Source organism: Diabrotica undecimpunctata, chromosome 7 (genome assembly GCF_040954645.1).
Source record: "Diabrotica undecimpunctata isolate CICGRU chromosome 7, icDiaUnde3, whole genome shotgun sequence".
Taxonomy (NCBI): domain Eukaryota; kingdom Metazoa; phylum Arthropoda; class Insecta; order Coleoptera; family Chrysomelidae; genus Diabrotica; species Diabrotica undecimpunctata.
Window position 1 is genome coordinate 12818583 of NC_092809.1, and position 18818 is coordinate 12837400.

The window sequence follows — 18818 nt, forward strand, 5'->3', positions numbered from 1 at the left end:
TTTTATGAATATAGTGGTTAAGTTAGGATATACATGGCGATGGTTTTTCCACCACTGTAATGGACAGTTCCAATCACCGTTCGAAATTTTTTGTGGGTAATATTATCAGACAAATACATGTCGACTTCTTTTATATCTCTAGATACAGGTGTATGTTTAGATGAGTCATGTCTAATAAATTCATCAAAAATACACCATGGACTTAAGTCATCTTTATCAGTTTCTTTTTCTTGTACTGGTTGATTTTCACTAGTACAATCTTCTTTTTCTTTTTTTATAGAAGTAACCAGCTTCTTAACTCTTTCTTTTGTTTTTTATAACTAGGTATTCTGATTAATGAATGAGTTTCGATTAACGATTGATCTGCATTTTCGATTTCAAATCTTTATTGATAGTTCGTCAAAGGATTTATTTATTGTAAATATTCAATTATGAATTATTTTTCTTAGTCAAAATTATTGACCTAGTATAAGAATAATATTTTATTTTCAAAAAATGCGCATTTGTAGAAGATGCAGCTTTTATGGTCCACTTTCTGAATATTGCAATGATTGAAACTTCTCCTGACGCATTTCTGTCCGTTTCGACTACTTCTACTACAAGTACTGACATACTGCCACCGCGACCCAAGCGTCAAAAGGTGATGGATACTTCCATTAATAAAAATATTAGTTTAGAACAAAAGAAACAAATAGATATGGATTTAATAAACCTATGCAAAGACTCATTTCATCCGTTTTCCATAGTTGAAGAACGAGCTTTTAAAAAGTTTGCAGGGTGGATTCCTGGATATAAACCACCAACAAGAAAAACTTGTTCATTACGTCAGGCTCATTACTTCAGGAATGTTATACCAAAACTAAGCAAATTATTAGATCACAAGTTGTTAAAGAAGTAGAAAATATCTGTATTACTACTGACCTTTGGACATATGGAGTAACTGAGAGTTACATCGCATTAACAGGACAATATTTAACCGAAAATTTAGAATTTAAAACGATTTTATTAGGCTGCTGCCATTTTTCTGGAAACCATAATTCAGAAAAGATCGCTTTTAAAATTAGTGAAATTATTTCACTAATTTCAAATTTTAGTTTCTAAAAAAACACATTTCAAAAAAAGTACCTTATCTTTTGAAAGGCTTTTAAAGTATCAATTACAACATAACAAAGTTCCCAAACGGCCAATCCAAGACGTGGAAACTAGGTAGAACTTCACCTATTACATGTTAAAAAGAATGACCGAGTTAGAAGAGGCAATCCGTTCCACTTTTGTATTAGTTAATACAGACTTAGACTTGGGCAAAATCTAAATAATGAAGACTGGATTATTTGTTTTCAATTTTCCCAAATTTTACGGCCTTAAGAAATAACAAGTACAATGAGTGGCCAAAAATACTTGAAGGGTAGTTCAGTGATTGTTATGGTACGCTGCCTTCAAGAATCTTGCAATAAAATTTTAGCAAACGGTAACCTTACATCCATAGTATCCGACGTAGTACAATTACTAATATCGGCTTTAGCAAAAAGTATTGTAAATGTGAACACATGTTCAAAATCTGGTTTTAATTTTAAATTAAAGAAGAACACGGTTAACAAGAAGTAAAGTAGAAAAACTTACGTTTTTAAATGTCAATTTAGACGATTCGCGATTTAATAATAACGTGTAATGTAAATGTAAGTACGATTTACTATTTGTATTGTTTAGTTTATTTTTCAAGTTATAATAAATATATCCTTGATTAGTTTCTTTCACTTCAATAAATATACACATAAACGATAATAGCCATTATGTTTGTTTATGTAGGTACTCTCTTACTTGAAACTACTGTTAAACAATCATAGTTATTGTTTACGAAAATCGGTTTAGTTGCGTTAAGAGCGTAGGCGCAAAATTTCAGGCCAATGCTTTTTAAATGTATTCATTTTTTTCGAATCCTGAGAAAACTAACAAATATTTTTAAAAAATTTAAACGCAGAATGAAAGGTGACATTATTGCCGAGGGCCGAAATAAACAAAAAGTTTTTTTGAATGAGATACTTAAAATTCAAAATCACACTAAATTTTGTCTTTTTTCGCCCCTGTAACTTATTAAAATAAACATTATAGAAGTTTTCAGAGACTTTCGGCCCTCGGTAATAATGTATTCTTTCATTCTGCGTTTAAATTTTTCAAAAATATTTATTAGCTTTCTCCAGATTCGAAAAAAAAAAGAATGCCCACCTCTACTCGTTCGTTACCTGTGTTCGTACTTTGATTCGGTGCTTTGACTACGCGACATGAGACGTTGCCAAATAATTTCGTATGTTATTTATGATTATTTATTATTATTTATACTTATTTTGATGTTTAGATTTTTAATTCGGAAATCGTACTGAAAATACGAAACATTAATAAATTTTATTTACATAAAACGATTTCCGAAGTGGAAATCAAAATATTAAATTAAACTTATTGTAAAGAAAAATTGTGGCAAATTTAAAATAAAAAACAGTAAGCTGCCATTTAAATCAATTCGCCCAAATTTGATTATCTTAGAACGTTGTTAAAATGCTAAAAAGACAACAGGTCAATAAAACCAATAAGTTTGGCAACGTTGAACTTCTCCTCTTTTCTTAGTTCCACTAATGCTATTTCGACGATATAATGGGCTGACCTAATATACCTCTCTCTTTTTAAATAGGTGTTTCTCACTCCATCTCACATAAGGTACATACCGACCATAAACTTTTACCTACACTGTATATATATATATATATATATATATATATATATATATATATATAATATTACCAATCTTTAATATTAACAAAATAGATTATGTCTGGCTTTTAGAGAAAACTTTTTATAAAGATAATATTTCCCGTTATTGATATATAATTTATTATTTATGGTATTTCTTTGGTATATGTATATTAGGGACACTTTAAAATATATTTTAATGCTTAATTAACTATCCTTTAATTTACCTCCAATTTTGGTGGTGCTACTATTCCGTGATGAGGTATTCTACACAACTCAACTCCACTGAGCATCAATGAAATTGGTATACCCAGAGTATTGACTGTAAGACACCACGGCAACAATTCAAGAAGCAATGAACATGAGTAGGGGCACGCCTTTTGGTATTTGACCTAAAAAAATAAAAACAAACTTCTTAACATGAAAAAAAAAATATATATATATATTGAGAGTTACCGATCTCCCATAATTTATTTATTAATATCAATGCTAAAAAGAAGGTATCACTTCAGATTTCTGATCTCTAGTATTTCTAAATATATACTTATACTGAACTTTAAGGTCATTTATTGATGAGCAGTTCATTGAATGTACCTACCAGGTGTGCCAAATATTTCGCGAAATTTACATCGGTTAAAAAACTGAAAACACGTGTTCAATTCTTTAAAAAAATCTATCGAAAGACACCAAACACGATACCCACATCCAGCTCCTGGTGGCAGGGATGAGGGGCAACTTTAAAATCTTAAATAGGAACCCCCATTTTTTATGGCAGATTTGGATTCCTTATGAAAAAGTAAGTAACTTTTATTCGTGATATTTTTTTGAATTAGTGATAAATGGCGCTATAATCGGAAAAATACGATTTATCCTGATACCCCAGGAAAATTATAGAAACGGTCTAATATTTCCAGAAATGCCAATGTAAATTTTGCGAAATATTCGACCGTCTCGCTTCTTTTGACACCCTATACAGTGTGTAAAAGCCAAATGGAATAAATTCATTATTTAGGTTACTGTACATATTTATAAAAAATCCCGAAACACGTCAAATTTAAATTATAACTTGACATTCTTTAACGTGAAAATGCAACCCCTACCTTCAACCCCCTTAGAATGACAGGTACAACCCCCAATTTTTAAAATAGGAAGTATAGGCTTGTGATATATCGTTTGAAAGGTCTTTTCATTCTCCATTCAAAAATGTTGTCGCTTTCAAGTTTATTAAGATTAATTAAGATAAAATAAATTAAAATCATGTGGTTACCGAAATTCGCTAAAATATACTCAAAACTTATTTCCCGTTTAGGTCTTGATTAATGAGAAAGTGAACAAAAACCATAGCAATGTGGTTTTTAGATGGTAACCATTAAAAAGCTTTAAAGAATTTCCGTGGCAACGTTATTTTAACACGCATTAGTAAATTGTTTTATTTAAGTTGTCAGTATTTTAATTTAAGTAAAAAGTTCGTTCAGTTCAATTCTGAAAAATGGTTAGATTAACGGAAATGCATAAAATAACAGTTTTACAAATGATTGGTTACGGAGATAACACCCGAACACAACAGGAAGTAACTCGCCTATTTCATGAGAAATTTCCTAATTTACAGCCTATATCCCAAGGAACAATAAGTAAAATAGAGAAGCAGTTTCGCGAGTTTGGTTATGTAAGGCAGATAAAAAAAGCAGCTGCCAATGCACTGAGTGATGAACTCAAATTAGATGTGTTGCTTGAGTTTCAGGAAAATCCACATACATCGAGTAGACAGGCATCCACTACATTCAATGCTAGCCATACATCGATAGTAAACATATTAAAAGAAAATAAATTGCATCACTATGATAAGATGATACCTACTCAGGAGCTCATGGAAGACGATTTTGATAGGAGAACTTTTTTTTGTGAGCAAATGATGGACATGTTGGATAACAATATTATCCAATTAGAAGACGTTATGTTTTCTGATGAGTGTACTTTTTCACTTAACGGTCATGCTAATCGGCAAAATGGCCGCTACTGAGCCACGGAAAATCCTCACTGGATGAGAGAAGAACACACTCAATACCCTCAAAAGGTTAATGTTTGGGCAGGGATTGTAGGAAACAATATCATTGGTCCCTTTTTAATTGAGGGCAACTTGAATGGCAACAATTATTTGGCACTACTTCAAAATTATGTCATTCCAACGTTGGCAAATTTATATCCTGATCCAGGAAATCCTCAAGTTCCAGCGAATACGATATGGTTTCAGCAGGATGGAGCACCACCACATTACCAACTTAATGTCCGGCAGTACCTCGATACAATATTTCCCAATCGGTGGATAGGGAGGCGAGGATCGATTGAATGGCCAGCGCGATCACCTGATCTGACATTATTAGATTTCTTTTTATGGGGATATGTAAAGAGCCATGTGTACAAAACTAAACCTTCTGATTTAAATGACTTAAAAGAACGAATAACGCTTGCGACTAGGTCGATCACGCCTGTTATGTTAAATAATGTTAGAAGACAGTTTTATTTGAGATTAGGATGTTGCCAAGACGTTCGCGGTGAACATTTTGAACATCTACTTCATTAACATTCATAGTTCTTTTTCGTGTTCTACATTTTATTACGTTTTGCATTACATTTTAGTTTTTGATTGTATTGTAGCGAATTTCGGTAACCACATGATTTTAATTTATTTTATCTTAATTAATCTTTAATAAACTTGAAAGCGACAACATTTTTGAATGGAGAATGAAAAGACCTTTCAAACGATATATCACAAGCCTATACTTCCTATTTTAAAAATTGGGGGTTGTACCTGTCATTCTAAGGGGGTTGAAGGTAGGGGTTGCATTTTCACGTTAAAGAATGTCAAGTTATAATTTAAATTTGACGTGTTTCGGGATTTTTTATAAATATGTACAGTAACCTAAATAATGAATTTATTCCATTTGGCTTTTACACACTGTATATTGATCATTAGTTCTTCATTCATCATAGATTCACCAAGATAAATCTTGAACTAAGGTTTTACCTCCATTTCATCATATTTTTTTCAGCAAAACGGATCTTCCTGGCATCCTCATGTACACCATCCCTCCATCTCAACCCAACCTCTTTAGAGTGTTCCATAATCCGTAATTCTTCAGAGGAGCTACTTAAGATTTTTATTTTTTGCATGAAACATGACATTGTTAGCTTTATAAATTGACAGAAATTCCGAAGTACTGCTTTATATTATGTTCTTTAAGATGACGCTATCATATGCTGCTTTGAAATCTACACACAGATGAAAGATGCCGTTATCAAATTCCTTGGTTTTTTTGAACGATCTGTCTTAATACGCAGATCTGTTCCACTGTGAATCGTCTACATCTAAATCAAATATCTCAGTATAAAAAAACACGAAGTCAATATATTTTTTTATCAATCTTCTGTTGCTGTTGATCAACATCATTATCTTCATCATCATATAGCCCTACAACCTGGATGACTGCATAACTTTTTTCCAAAAGGACGTCAACATCGCTATTTGTAAAATATATGCCTTTCAGTCTGAACTTTTAAGCACCGATGATGACTTTGAATTCTCGAGATGCACCACTAGATCGGACTACGATAGTTATAGAGCAGGTTTCTCATTCGGGAGATCTAATTACAGAATAATAGAAGAAATATGACGTTCCACATTAGCAGTGGGATTCCAATTAATGGTACCTACTGTGAGAGTCATCATCATCATCATTGGTGCTACAGCCCTATAAAAGAGCCTCGACCTTCCCAAGTCTATTACGCCAGTCAGTTCTATCCATTGCCAACTGTTGCCAGTTTGCTGCGCCTATTTGTCTACCATCCTCATCTACACCATCCCTCCATCTGAGTTTTGGTCTACCCCTTTTTCTACTTCCCACAGGTTGTGACATAAGGATTCTTCTAGGAGGGTTGTTCTGCTGTGATCTTGCCAGATGTCCTGCCCATCTTAGTCTTCCTATTTTTATAAAGGATACTACGTCTTTACCACCAAATATATGTTTATATCTGTGATCTATCTCGTAGTTGTACCTCCTTCTCCAAACACCATTTTCACAGATGCCACCAAATATTCTTCTCAGGATCCTTCGTTCAAATATAAGCAGGAGATTTTCATCTGCCTTGGAAATGGTCCATGCCTCAGACCCATATGTCAACACTGGCTGTATAAGGGTTTTGTATATGGTTATTTTTGTTTTTTGGCTTAAGTTTCTGCTTCTCATATGTCTACTCAGTCCAAAATAGCATTTGTTTGCTAGGATTATTCTTCGCTTGATTTCTTCAGTCATGACGTTCTCCTTGGTGATCAGGGAGCCCAAGTATGTGAATTTGTCCACCACTTCAAAGGTAGAATTATCAACCGTGAGTTGGTGGCCGATGTTTCTGGCTCTATTGTTGGGTGTTGATGCCATTATCTTAGTTTTATTTTCATTTACTTGCAGGCCCATATTTTTTGAGGCGTGTGACAAGGTGGTATACATTTCTTCTAGCTTGCGTGTTGTGCGGGCAACTAGATCAACATCATCTGCATATGCCAAAATTTGGGATGATTTATTAAAAATGTTTCCTCTGCTGTCTATTTGGGCATCCCTGACCGCCTTTTCCAAAGCTATGTTGAAAAGGAGACACGCCAGCGCATCTCCCTGTCGCAACCCAACATGCGTTTCAAATGCCTGTGATTGTTCGCCCTGTATTTGGACTTTGCAAACAACTTTACGCATTGTAGCCTTAACCAATCTTATCAGTTTATCGGGGATGTGGAATTCATCCATGGCTTCATACAATTTATTTCTTAGGACACTATCATAGGCCGATTTAAAATCTACGAAAAGATGGTATGTGTCGATATTAAATTCATTGGTTTTTTCCAGTATTTGCCTTAGCACAAAGATCTGGTCTGTTGTTGATCGACCAGGCCTAAAACCACTTTGATATTCGCCAAGAAGCTCCTCTGAATATTCACTCAGGCGACCATATAAAATACTCGAAAATATTTTGTATGCTGTATTAAGGAGGGTTATTCCCCTATAGTTTCTACATTCTAACTCACCTACTGTGAGAGTATCCTTGAATAATTTATTAATTTTTTCTATATATGATAGTTCATTAAAAGTGACAGTTCGAATAAATTCGTTGAATCGGTCAAATACAGTAGAAACTTAGCAAAAAATGCATTAAACTTGTGAATAACATAAAGAAATTAATTTACCAAACCTATAATTTGTTGCTATTTATAAATAAAATAAATTTAAACAGTTTACCTGGACATGTGTCAGAGGTTGATCGTCAACTATCCAATCGATCTCATCCAACTCATCTCCAAAATATGGCCAAGATTTTTTATTAAAATTGCTCAGAACTGTCAAAATTTCTTCTATGTCCTCCCTCTCTGGGCGTTTGAAAAACTTATGCTGATCGACGTTGCTGTAGTTCAGTGGAATGTAAGAATTCGATGTTGCTTCATTATTGCTAAAAGTCCGCATTACTAAAATAGTTACTACATAAATAAAATAAAAATACTTACTCGATTTTAAAAGTTAATTGGTGGGGATGATCTATGGTACCGGGACAGTACAGTTGCTGTATCTGGCCTCTACCACAAACGGTCGAGTCTATATGGACGTTTAATGTTGGTGTTTCTATGTGTACCTGAGAATCTACCGGAAGATTTGATTTCACCGTGAACAACGGCCAGAGAACAGCCAAAATCCTTTTTGTATTATTGATTTCTTGTGTTATAATCCGGCACCAAATGCTAAGGAATTGTCCACGCTCTTGTAGGGGTACTGAAAATTGTAAAATGTAATTTATTACCTGTAAAAATCGATTGTATCAGGTTCTATTTGTAGGAATTGATGAAGTAAAGTCAGAATCTCAGATAATGAGCTTGTCATTGAAGAATCTTCTGGCAGTTGTTTAAGGAGTCAGCAGACCTAGCATTCGTACCCAAAATAATAAAACAACACAATAGTATTTCTTATTTCGTGTGATTATGAATTAAAAGAAATAACCAGAGGCAGAGATCTTTGGAGACGGCCAATACACATCACGATGACCACTACACTCCATCCGGGGGTCAGGATTGAAGGGACAGATAATTATAAATCAAGACGTAAACAGATATGTTAATCAGAAGACTTAAAACATAGTACAGCCCCATGGCATGATGAAGTAACTTCACAAAGATGGGAGTACTGAAATACTTTTTTATAGAGCAGATTTCAAAAAGGAGACAGTACCATGCATAATATAACCCATCATAAAGGATTGACACCTGACTTACCCCCCCCCTATTCTTTTAAACAACTATATGACCACTATTATAATCTGCTTTAAATATTTTTTAATTAAACTCTATTTAACGCCTGATACAATTATACTAAATAAAAAACTATTATTTTAATGTTTTATATTATAATATACTCTTCTTGTGCATCTTTTATGGCTTCAACATATAAAATGGTGATGTCTTGGGTTCGAATTTAAGTTTTGCCCCTTCATAATCGATCGTCAGATTATTCTTCAACGGCTGGATCCCCGATGGACACGATAATATCTCGCAGTTTAGTTTTGCTTCTTCATGTTTATCACCAAAGACTCTTTCACCGATTTTTTGAAAGATTACCAGAAGATACTCTGATATCACTTCGTTCTGGGTATGCGTTTTCTTCATATTCGTCAACAGAGGCTCCTTCAATGTTTATGTTTATGAACGTTATACTTCGTCTCATAGCACCATAATCTTCCTACGCCTTTTTTATAGAGTATTTCTTCTAATAAATTAAGAAATGGAACAAGAAAGTAGTATATAGTAGAAAATAATATATTTTTCAAACTTACCTTTTACCAACCAAGGCTGACTTCCAGTATGATGTTCTTTCAACGGTATGTCCCCGGTCCACGCTGACTCCAAGCCATAAAATCGCAACCTCAAGAAATATTTCTTTTTATTGTTGATAAATATCGATGGTGTGTTATTATGAGATGGTATCAAGATTGTGGAAGAATTTTTGAATTCGATATCTCGCTTTTCTTTGACTGATTCGACCACCTTCATCTCGAAATGTTCCAGGAGCATATTAGATACTATTAATTGACCGAATATAGTTATTTTCTTCTGTGTTGCCGAAAGCGACTGTATGCATACAAAAATAGAGATGTTACGTTCGGTACTAAATTGAATTACCTCCATTCCGTCCTCTATAAGTGAGAACGACCTTGACCAAACCTAAAAATCGAGTTCAATATCAAAATGAGTTTATGAAAAGTCTTCTTAGAAAGTCTTATTGTCCAAAAAATGTATTAACACCAGAAATGACAGCAAAGGTATAGGATATGGTTTGGGAAGATCGTCAATTAATTCAGATGGATTTAGTAGAAGCTCTGCGAATCTTATTAGGTAATGTGATTAATATGTTTAGCTAAAGTTTTTAGTTTCGAAAAGCTGTGTGCATAAATTGGTAGCATTCATTACCAATAGAAAAAACATCCAAATGCGATTTTTTCAGGACTCCTGAACATTTTAGAAAAGATAAAAATAATGTTCAATTATTGTTTATAAAACTTGGGTATATTAGCAAACCCTGAATCAAAATAAAAAGCTAAAGACTGATGTTAAACCGATATTTCGGTTTCTAAGAAAGTTAGGGTTCAGAAATCGGTCAAGAAAATGTTTTGGGATCCAAACAGAGCATGCAATGACTACATTTTCAATAGGGCAAATATTTCACTCTATTTTACAAGAAGACAGCTCGAAGTAACATGGAAGAAGCTCTTGCCAGAACTGATTCACAAAAGGCCTTTCATTAAGCAAGCTAAATATTCTAATCTTCAGCAGTTGTTCAACTATTTACCTCCAATTGAACATGGGTTTTGCATAAATCTGTAACATGATGGTCAACAAGATGGAGAACGGGCAAAGTTAGAAGAGGCTGAACAAGGAAAAGACCAAATTGACGATTTGGATCACAATTACGACGCTGATGTTAATGATCATAAACCAATGCTGTATTATATCACTGTGAAGAATAAATTTGTACTTAAACTTTATGATCTCTTTACATTTTTTGCCTTTATGTTGCACTTCTTAGAAGTAAAAGGGCGCAAGTGCTGCTTAGAAACCTAAAAATTGCTCAAAAGTGAGTGATGTCAAAAAAATGATTTTTTTGTTACAAATAATATTAATAATATCTACCGTTACTAAGCTGGAAAAACTAGCATTAAAAATTCATAATTATAATGAAGGCTCAATTTTAAAAATGACGTTCACTCAAAATTTGCTTTTTGTTACGTATACCCCTCTATTTCTAGGGCCCTCAAATATATAGGTTTATAATTATATTATTATTTTGCTAACTTGGGCAGATACTGGACTAATGGCGCTTTTAAATGGGAGGGGGATGTGGGACAAGTGAGCCATTGACATGAATAATATTAAATATAATAAACTACGGGTGTCGCTATTTTCTAAACAATTTCTATCTATTTTCTAAACAGGCAAATTTTCCACCATCATATTGTGCAATGTCGTTTTAAAGTCGGGCCGTCAAATAGATAGCATTTCAAGGACGCGTAATCAGGAAGGGTCCTATAGGAAGAAAATATATTGTATCATCTTTTCGACTTCTAACAGCAATTATTTCGATAAACTCTTGAAAATTCGCCTACAAAAATTACTAAAACAACATCTACCATAATTGATTATATTGTCACCTCTGTGAGATTTCTCACCCCTTGATGTATATATATCAAGGGGTTCGCTCAACCGTTTCCATATCTCTCTGTTGTTCCATTCTCCATCGTTTAGTCCTCTCTTACTCATGGCGTCGTCTACTTCGTTCCTCCAGGATTTTCGGGGTCGTCCTCTTTTCCTCCTTCCTATGGGGCTCCATTCGGTTATTCTCTTTATCCATCTGCTGTGGCTAGTTCTTCTTACATGTCCATACCACTTTAGTCTTTTTTGTTCTATATATGTTAGTATGTCTGTTTCTATTGATGTTGTTTGCTTTATTTCGTCATTACTTCTCCTATCCATTCTTGTTACTCTGCAGCATCTTCGCAGGCATTCCATCTCTGTTGCTACTATCTTACTGCTGTTTCTCTTATTTATGATCCAATTTTCAGCCCCATATGTCATAATACTTGGCACTAATGTTTTATAAATCTGCGTTTTTGTCTTCATATTTAGGTGTCTATCCCACCATACTGAGTTAAGTTGTCGGATTGCTGTTCTTGTTTGTCCTAATCTTTGTGTAATTTCTTCCTCTGTTGTTGCCTTTTTCGTGATTATAAACCCCAGGTATTTGAATTTATCCTTTCCTTTGATTGTTACGTTGTCATCAATGTGTAGATCTTTTATGCCTTCTTCACTTGTAGATAGGTACTCTGTTTTCGCGAGGTTAATATCTAGGCCAGCCTTGGTATATTCTTCTTGTAGTTTCTTCATCATGTAGCTGAGGTCGTCTTGGTCTTGTGCAATCACTACCTGATCGTCTGCAAAGCTTAACGTATATAGGTATTCATTCCGTACCGGTACTCCCATGCCTTCGCATTTTCTTTTCCATGTAGTCAAGGCTTTTTCTAAGTATATTTTGAATAGGGTTGGAGATGTGGAACAACCCTGCAGGAGCCCTTTTGTTGTGGTGAAGTCTCCTATGATTCTTGTTCCCATTTTAATGGACACTTTATTTTCTTTATACAGAGCTTTTGTAGCTTCTATGAGTTCCGTCTGTATTTCTAATTTGTACATTGCCTCCCATAGTTCTGACCTTGGTACAGAGTCATACGCCTTTCTCAGGTCCACAAATGCCAAGTGTATATCTCTATTTTTTGCTTTTTTCTTTTCCAACAGTTGTTCCAGTGTGTATATGTGGTCTATGCATGATCTTCCTGCCGTGAAGCCTGCCCGATCCTCTCCGATTTTGCCTTTTATCGCTTGCTCTATCTTTTCTCGCAGTATCTTCCCATATAATCTTCCTATTGATGATATTACGCTTATTCCTCTGTAGTTTTCGCATCGTTTGATGTAAGCCCCTTGATGTAAGCTCTACAATTATTAATGCAGGACTATCTGATCATGAAGCAGTATATATCAAGTTTAACACTCTTAACAAACCATCCTCGAAAACCCAACGTTTAGGTAGGATTTTTTCCGCTCAGAACTTTCGTAAATTCCAAAACTTGTGCTTGACTTCTGGGTGGCACTTTCGCTCAGTGGACGGGGACTATAATTTCAGTGATTTTTATAAAGGCTTGTCTGTATTTTCAATAAGGCATTTCCTTTAATTACAATTAAGTCAAAACATCACAAACCCTGGACTACCAAAGGTATCCGCATATCAGCCAAGAATATGAGTTCACTACTGTACATCAAGAAATTTACTACCAACGTCTTTGTCACTGAATATATCTCCAAGTATAGAGGAACCTATCTAAAACTTATCAAAACAGCTTAAAAATGTACTACGAGAATCGTCTGGGAAGCTCTAAAGATGTTGCAAGGGAAACTTGGTCCATAATAAACGATCTTCGAAATTAAACTAACATATCTCAAACATTTTTGCTTCCATACCCTGAAAATCTAAATGAATATTTCGTTAATGTGAGTAAAAATATAACATCAACTATTTTGCCACAACAAGATCCTATTTCCTATCTTCCCAATTCAAAAAAGGTCTCGAATTCATTCTTTATAATACCAGTTGATAAATCTGAACCGATCCAAATAATTAGTAGTAACAAAAGCAAATCTTCCTGTATGCATATGTAGTATCTTATATATAATCTTCCTGTATGAAAGATGGACTATCCATAAAAAATTTCTTAAATCTCCTAAAAAATGTGTTGGAAGTCCTGGTCTCACTAATTAATGATTCTTTTGAAAAAGGTATAATTTCAGAGTGCCTAAAGACAGCCACTATTATTCCTCTTCATAAGGGTGGTGATAAATCGAATGTCTGCAACTATATTGCCTTTCTGCGGGTCCTATTGAAAATTATTGAGAGACTTATGACTGACTTATGTCCTTTCTCGTTGAAAACAACATTTTATCACAAAGCCAGTTCGGCTTTTTATCTAACAAATGTACCAGTGACTTTGTTTTCTGTACTACATGAGGTCTATCAAGCTCTAAACAATAATATTTACACTGCTACTCTTTTATAAGACTATGCCAAAACTTTTGATTGTGTAAATCACGACATTTTGATAAAAAAACTAAATTTCTATCGAATTCGAGGTATTTCTTTGAATTGGTTCCAATCTTACTTGAGAAATACGAAACAACTAGTTAGAGCAAATGATACTGACTCTAGTCACAAAAGCATTGTATTTGGAGTACCACAAGGTTCAGTATTGGGTCCTCTACTTTTCCTTATTTTTATAAATGACATCACTAACTTAAAAATCGATGGAAAAATTTTTCTTTCCTCTGATGATACCAGTATCACCTGGAGGAACTCTAATATTGCAACTATTATGCAACTATAACTTCTGATCTACTTAAAACAAAAACCTGGTCCGATTCTAACTTAAAATTTCTTACTCTCTTTTAACGTGGATAAGACAGTAGCATTATCCTATAAAGGAGCTCTTCAACCCTTGCTTCTTAATAACAGCCAGATCAGTATCGTTAGTTCTGTAAAATTTCTTGGTATTTTTATAGACAGCAACCTTGAACGGTCCCTTCATATCGATCTGTTAAGTAAGAAACTAGCCTCAGCCTGCTATGCAATAAGATCTGTTCCGAAGGAAATCAATTTAGCATCTTCCATAATAACATATTTTTCTTTGTTTGAGTCTCATCTTCGATGTGGTCTTCCTTTTTGGGTCCTAGTACAGCTGCCCAATCTGATGTTATTTTTAAAATACAAAACAGAGCAATACGGTAACTTTTTGGGCTCAGTAAAATAACAAATTGCAGAAGCTACTTCAAAAATCACGGGATCTTAACTCTTCCCTCTTTATATATTTTAGAAACTGTTTGCTTAATTCGTAAACACCTACATGTTCTTCCAGCAAGACCTAATCATCACTACTCCACCAGAAATTCAACCTTTAATGTGTATTTACCGATCCCATCCACTGAGTTAGTAAAATCTATATTACCTTCAGCAAAAAAATTATACAACGATCTCCCTTTGCAACTTAAATCTACAACTTCTTTCCTTAAGTTCCGTAAAATAACAAAAGCCTATCTATCTGAAAGAGCATATTATTCAAGAGTTTCTTAACGAATAAATAAAACGAAACGAAATCACGAAAGTGATGTTTTATATAATATAAAACATAACTTTCATTTAACAAACAATTACATAATACCGTATGCCTATTTCATTTGTTAATACCTCCCCCTTCAAGAACTTCCCCGCTAATTATCAAACATATACAATAAAATAGATGATCACCCATCACCAGCAATACAGGATAGTTTGACTTGACCATTAAACCTCATTATGCTTCCTTACCATACCTTCAAGAACGTCTTTCTGGAGATATCAGATATATCCTAAAAAGATCTGTTGAGAATACCCACATTTCTTTTAAAGTCCTGAACAATCTAGGACAATGTTTAACCAATTCAAAAGATTGCATCAACTACATGGATCGTAGTGGTGTTTACAAATTACAGTGCTCTGATTGTGATGCTACATATATAGGTAGAACCTGTAGATCACTAACTTCCCGTTCCCTAGAACACACTAAAAAAGAGAACACTTCCACCTTCTCACAACATCTTGCACAACATAAACATACCCTCAACATACCAGAAGACGTCTCTTTGTTACATAATATACCTCAAAAATTTTTTCTAAAATTAGATCTATATGAAGACTTGGAAATAGTCAAAGAAAAGCAAAGAAGCCCCAACTGCGTTAATCGCCATGTATCTTTCAACCGTGACTTTCAACCCTTACACCGACAACTCTTCTCATAACCTTCACTTCTCAAATTCGCCTCATCTTCTTTATCTGATCTTCCTCTATAAACGTCAACACCTTAATCCTTTTCAACAATTGTTGCTTTTAAACAACCATTCTCTTTAAACTATTGTCACAACCCTCCCTCCAAAAATTTTTCCGCCCCTATTGTTAACTTCATAACCTACCATATCTATCATACCTCACTATTTCATCATTTTTACAATCTTCACGTTTACATCATATTCCTGTCCATTCTTTTTTCTTTTGCTAGTTCTCTGTCATTTCATATATCTACCATCCACTCATTAGTTCTAAACTCAGTAACCATTTAAACACAACCCAACAATTCATCAGAATTCACTATTTCCCACTTTACCAAAACCCTTAATCAACCATTGCTCAGCTCTCTTAGTCAACAAATTAGTACAGCACATTCATATATAAAATTTCAGGCTTTTATGTACCGAATTTATTACAACCAAAATATATTTTGTTCAGGGTGCTAGATGCTTTAAGCATGAAGGACCTCTATTATCTCTAATTTGTTGATTAACTCATTTATTTTCCTTTAACCCCCTCTCCTTTATTCTTTAGTCATTTCCTTTACTTTTATTCTTATCAAGTCTCTGAGGAGCTCAGCCTTTTCAATTTTAAATTAACTCCATATGTTATAACTTTAATTCCTTCAGCCGGAAGATTTTTAATCCCTTTTCTCAATCTATTGGACTCACTTATATTAAACCTTTTTACCATACCAGCAATATTAAACAATTTCATTTAAATACGAAGTCTTACATTAGCTACAAATATATTCTATTCAATTTTCCTTGTCCTAGATGTGAGCAACTTAAAAGGACAATTCCATATATTTAAGCTAATTTGTCACAAATTACACTTTTTAGACCATACTCCATACGACAAAGAGTAACATAAGCTGCCTAATGCATACGTCATTCTCTTACATATGACCTTTAACAACATCAGTAATTTTACATCTTTTATATCCAATATTAAATAATTAAAAAAAATTTTAAATCCCAACACCTGGATTGCTGTTATCATTTTAACATCAAGTTTTGAATCTTTTGGCTGTAGTAATGCTATGTTTAACTAATATTGTTTCATGGTACACTGACATTTTGTTTTTGACACCGTTCATGGGTATCTTGTCAATCAGTTACCAGCTGAAGTCCGTTTGAAGAGGTTTACTCTCCGGACACTGGAACTCACTTAAAGCATGGGTGTATGTTACCTGAAGTAAAATTTAATTAAAATATTAAACATCAAATAATATTATCAACAACATGTACTATCTTTGGTAACATAATATATTTTAAAGGGTTTTTACCCAAATATTTTGGTGGCTCAGGCATGGTAACCTGTAAGTATAACCATTTTGCTTTTTAACCTTAGTCAGAATTTTAAACCACGTTTGCTTTAATTAAATGGTCTATACTTATTTTAGGTATTTTAACCTGATGATGGAACTGTTGTTCCGAAAACGTTCGTGTTTTTAATGTAGCCCTTTTAAGGGTTTTTATAAAATATACCCATATACAAAGATTAACCTCTTTTTGTGATACGTGGTATACAGCCAGCTGCAGGAATTATTTTCCTTGTGGATTTAGTTAGAACTATGTTTCACGAATCATTAATTAATAATTCTTGTACCGGAATGTAAGTAGTATTTTGGTTATTTACTAATTTATTTCAATTCAATAGATTATCGTATACCAATTTGTGGGCTTTTACTTTATCTGCTTTATCGATCTTATTCATATTAATAATCACAGACATGTAATATTGGCATAATTACTGTAATTGTTATCTTTATAAGACAGCACCCTAATGTGGGCTTTGTAATTTCAGCATTTAATTTACCTGGTACCGTTAGACCTGAAGATGCTTAGCAAAGTGTAGTAAGCGAAACCGGTCGTTTTGGTGGTAAAATTAAATTGATTGTGAGTAAGTCTTATTTTATTTCTTTTTACCTATTTATTATTTTTTTCTGGTTCTTTTCTTTTAATTGTCTGCGTAATGTAATTTTCTTAAGGAAAAATACTCTAAGGTAAGGACTTAGTTAAATTGGGAAATACAAAAAATAATAAAAAGTAAAAAATAATTACAAAGCACAAAAACGATTGACATAAAATGCCAACAATTACGAAATCAACAATTAAATATCATATCAAAAATATAATCAGTAGTTATAGTTCCTTCCAACATTAATTTGTAACTAATAATTTAAGATAAACTATTATTTTGGAAAATCTTACCCAGTCATTCTCCTCTAAGGCAATCCTCAATTTCTGCTTCTTCTTCTGAGATCTCCAAGAATATAAATGGAACTGTCTGGACGTCAAAAGGATATCTTCGTCAGTACAAGTTTGCCCGAATCGTATGCTACTGATGGTATCGTTACAAACGATAATCCTAGTCATTACAATAAAATCTTTCTCTTTATCCGGACTGGTGTACGTTTGATCCCAAACTTGAGCAGCAACAGCCAAACTGTGAGCTATATTAGGCCCAAATTTTACTTGAATTGGCTTAGAAATAAGGTTCAAACTAACATCCTCTGAAACTGTAGTCTCTATTTTACAAGTAAATGGTTCAATAAGAGGTTGCTCTGTTAAAAAGTTATAATCGAGAACGTTGCATTTGACAGCGGTACTGAGCTCTAAGGACATCGTGTCTCTATCCCAATTTAAGAAATATCCCGTCATATTATACCAGCTTAATGTTAAAAATCTTTGATTTTCCGGGAACATGTAGTCAGGAGAGAAATTCTTCAACCAAGTAGGTAATTTCATCGTGTTATATCTGTCGAAATAATTGTATAATGACACGTCTATTCTCGTTACGTACATGGCTGCTGTTAAGCTGGGTATCAGAGATTTATTAAAATAAGAATCAATTCGCATACACGCCGCTAGAGCTCTGGGGGATATTAAGATACTGCTTTTTTGTTCTTCGTTATAGTTAACCATTGTAATAACCTAAAACATAAATAGAAATTGATATACACTGCTGAACATAACAAACAACAAAACAACACTTGATATTTCATTTGAAGTACAAGGAGTGAAAGAGGACAGAAACAAATAGAAAGAAGTTTGTTATATTTAAGTAATA

At 33.7% G+C, this 18818-nt stretch overlaps 1 protein-coding gene across 1 annotated transcript in view; it reads right to left on the minus strand.

The window, feature by feature from the left end:
* Positions 1–18818, minus strand: part of Vps13B (vacuolar protein sorting 13B) — an 85893-nt gene that overhangs the window by 21423 nt on the left and 45652 nt on the right. The window contains exons 26-30 of the mRNA XM_072536729.1: positions 17960–18682; positions 9604–9991; positions 8288–8549; positions 8025–8232; positions 2970–3134 (exon numbers count right to left, since the gene is read on the minus strand). Coding sequence (XP_072392830.1) covers positions 2970–3134; positions 8025–8232; positions 8288–8549; positions 9604–9991; positions 17960–18682 — 1746 coding nt within the window. The remainder of the gene's footprint in view (positions 1–2969; positions 3135–8024; positions 8233–8287; positions 8550–9603; positions 9992–17959; positions 18683–18818) is intronic.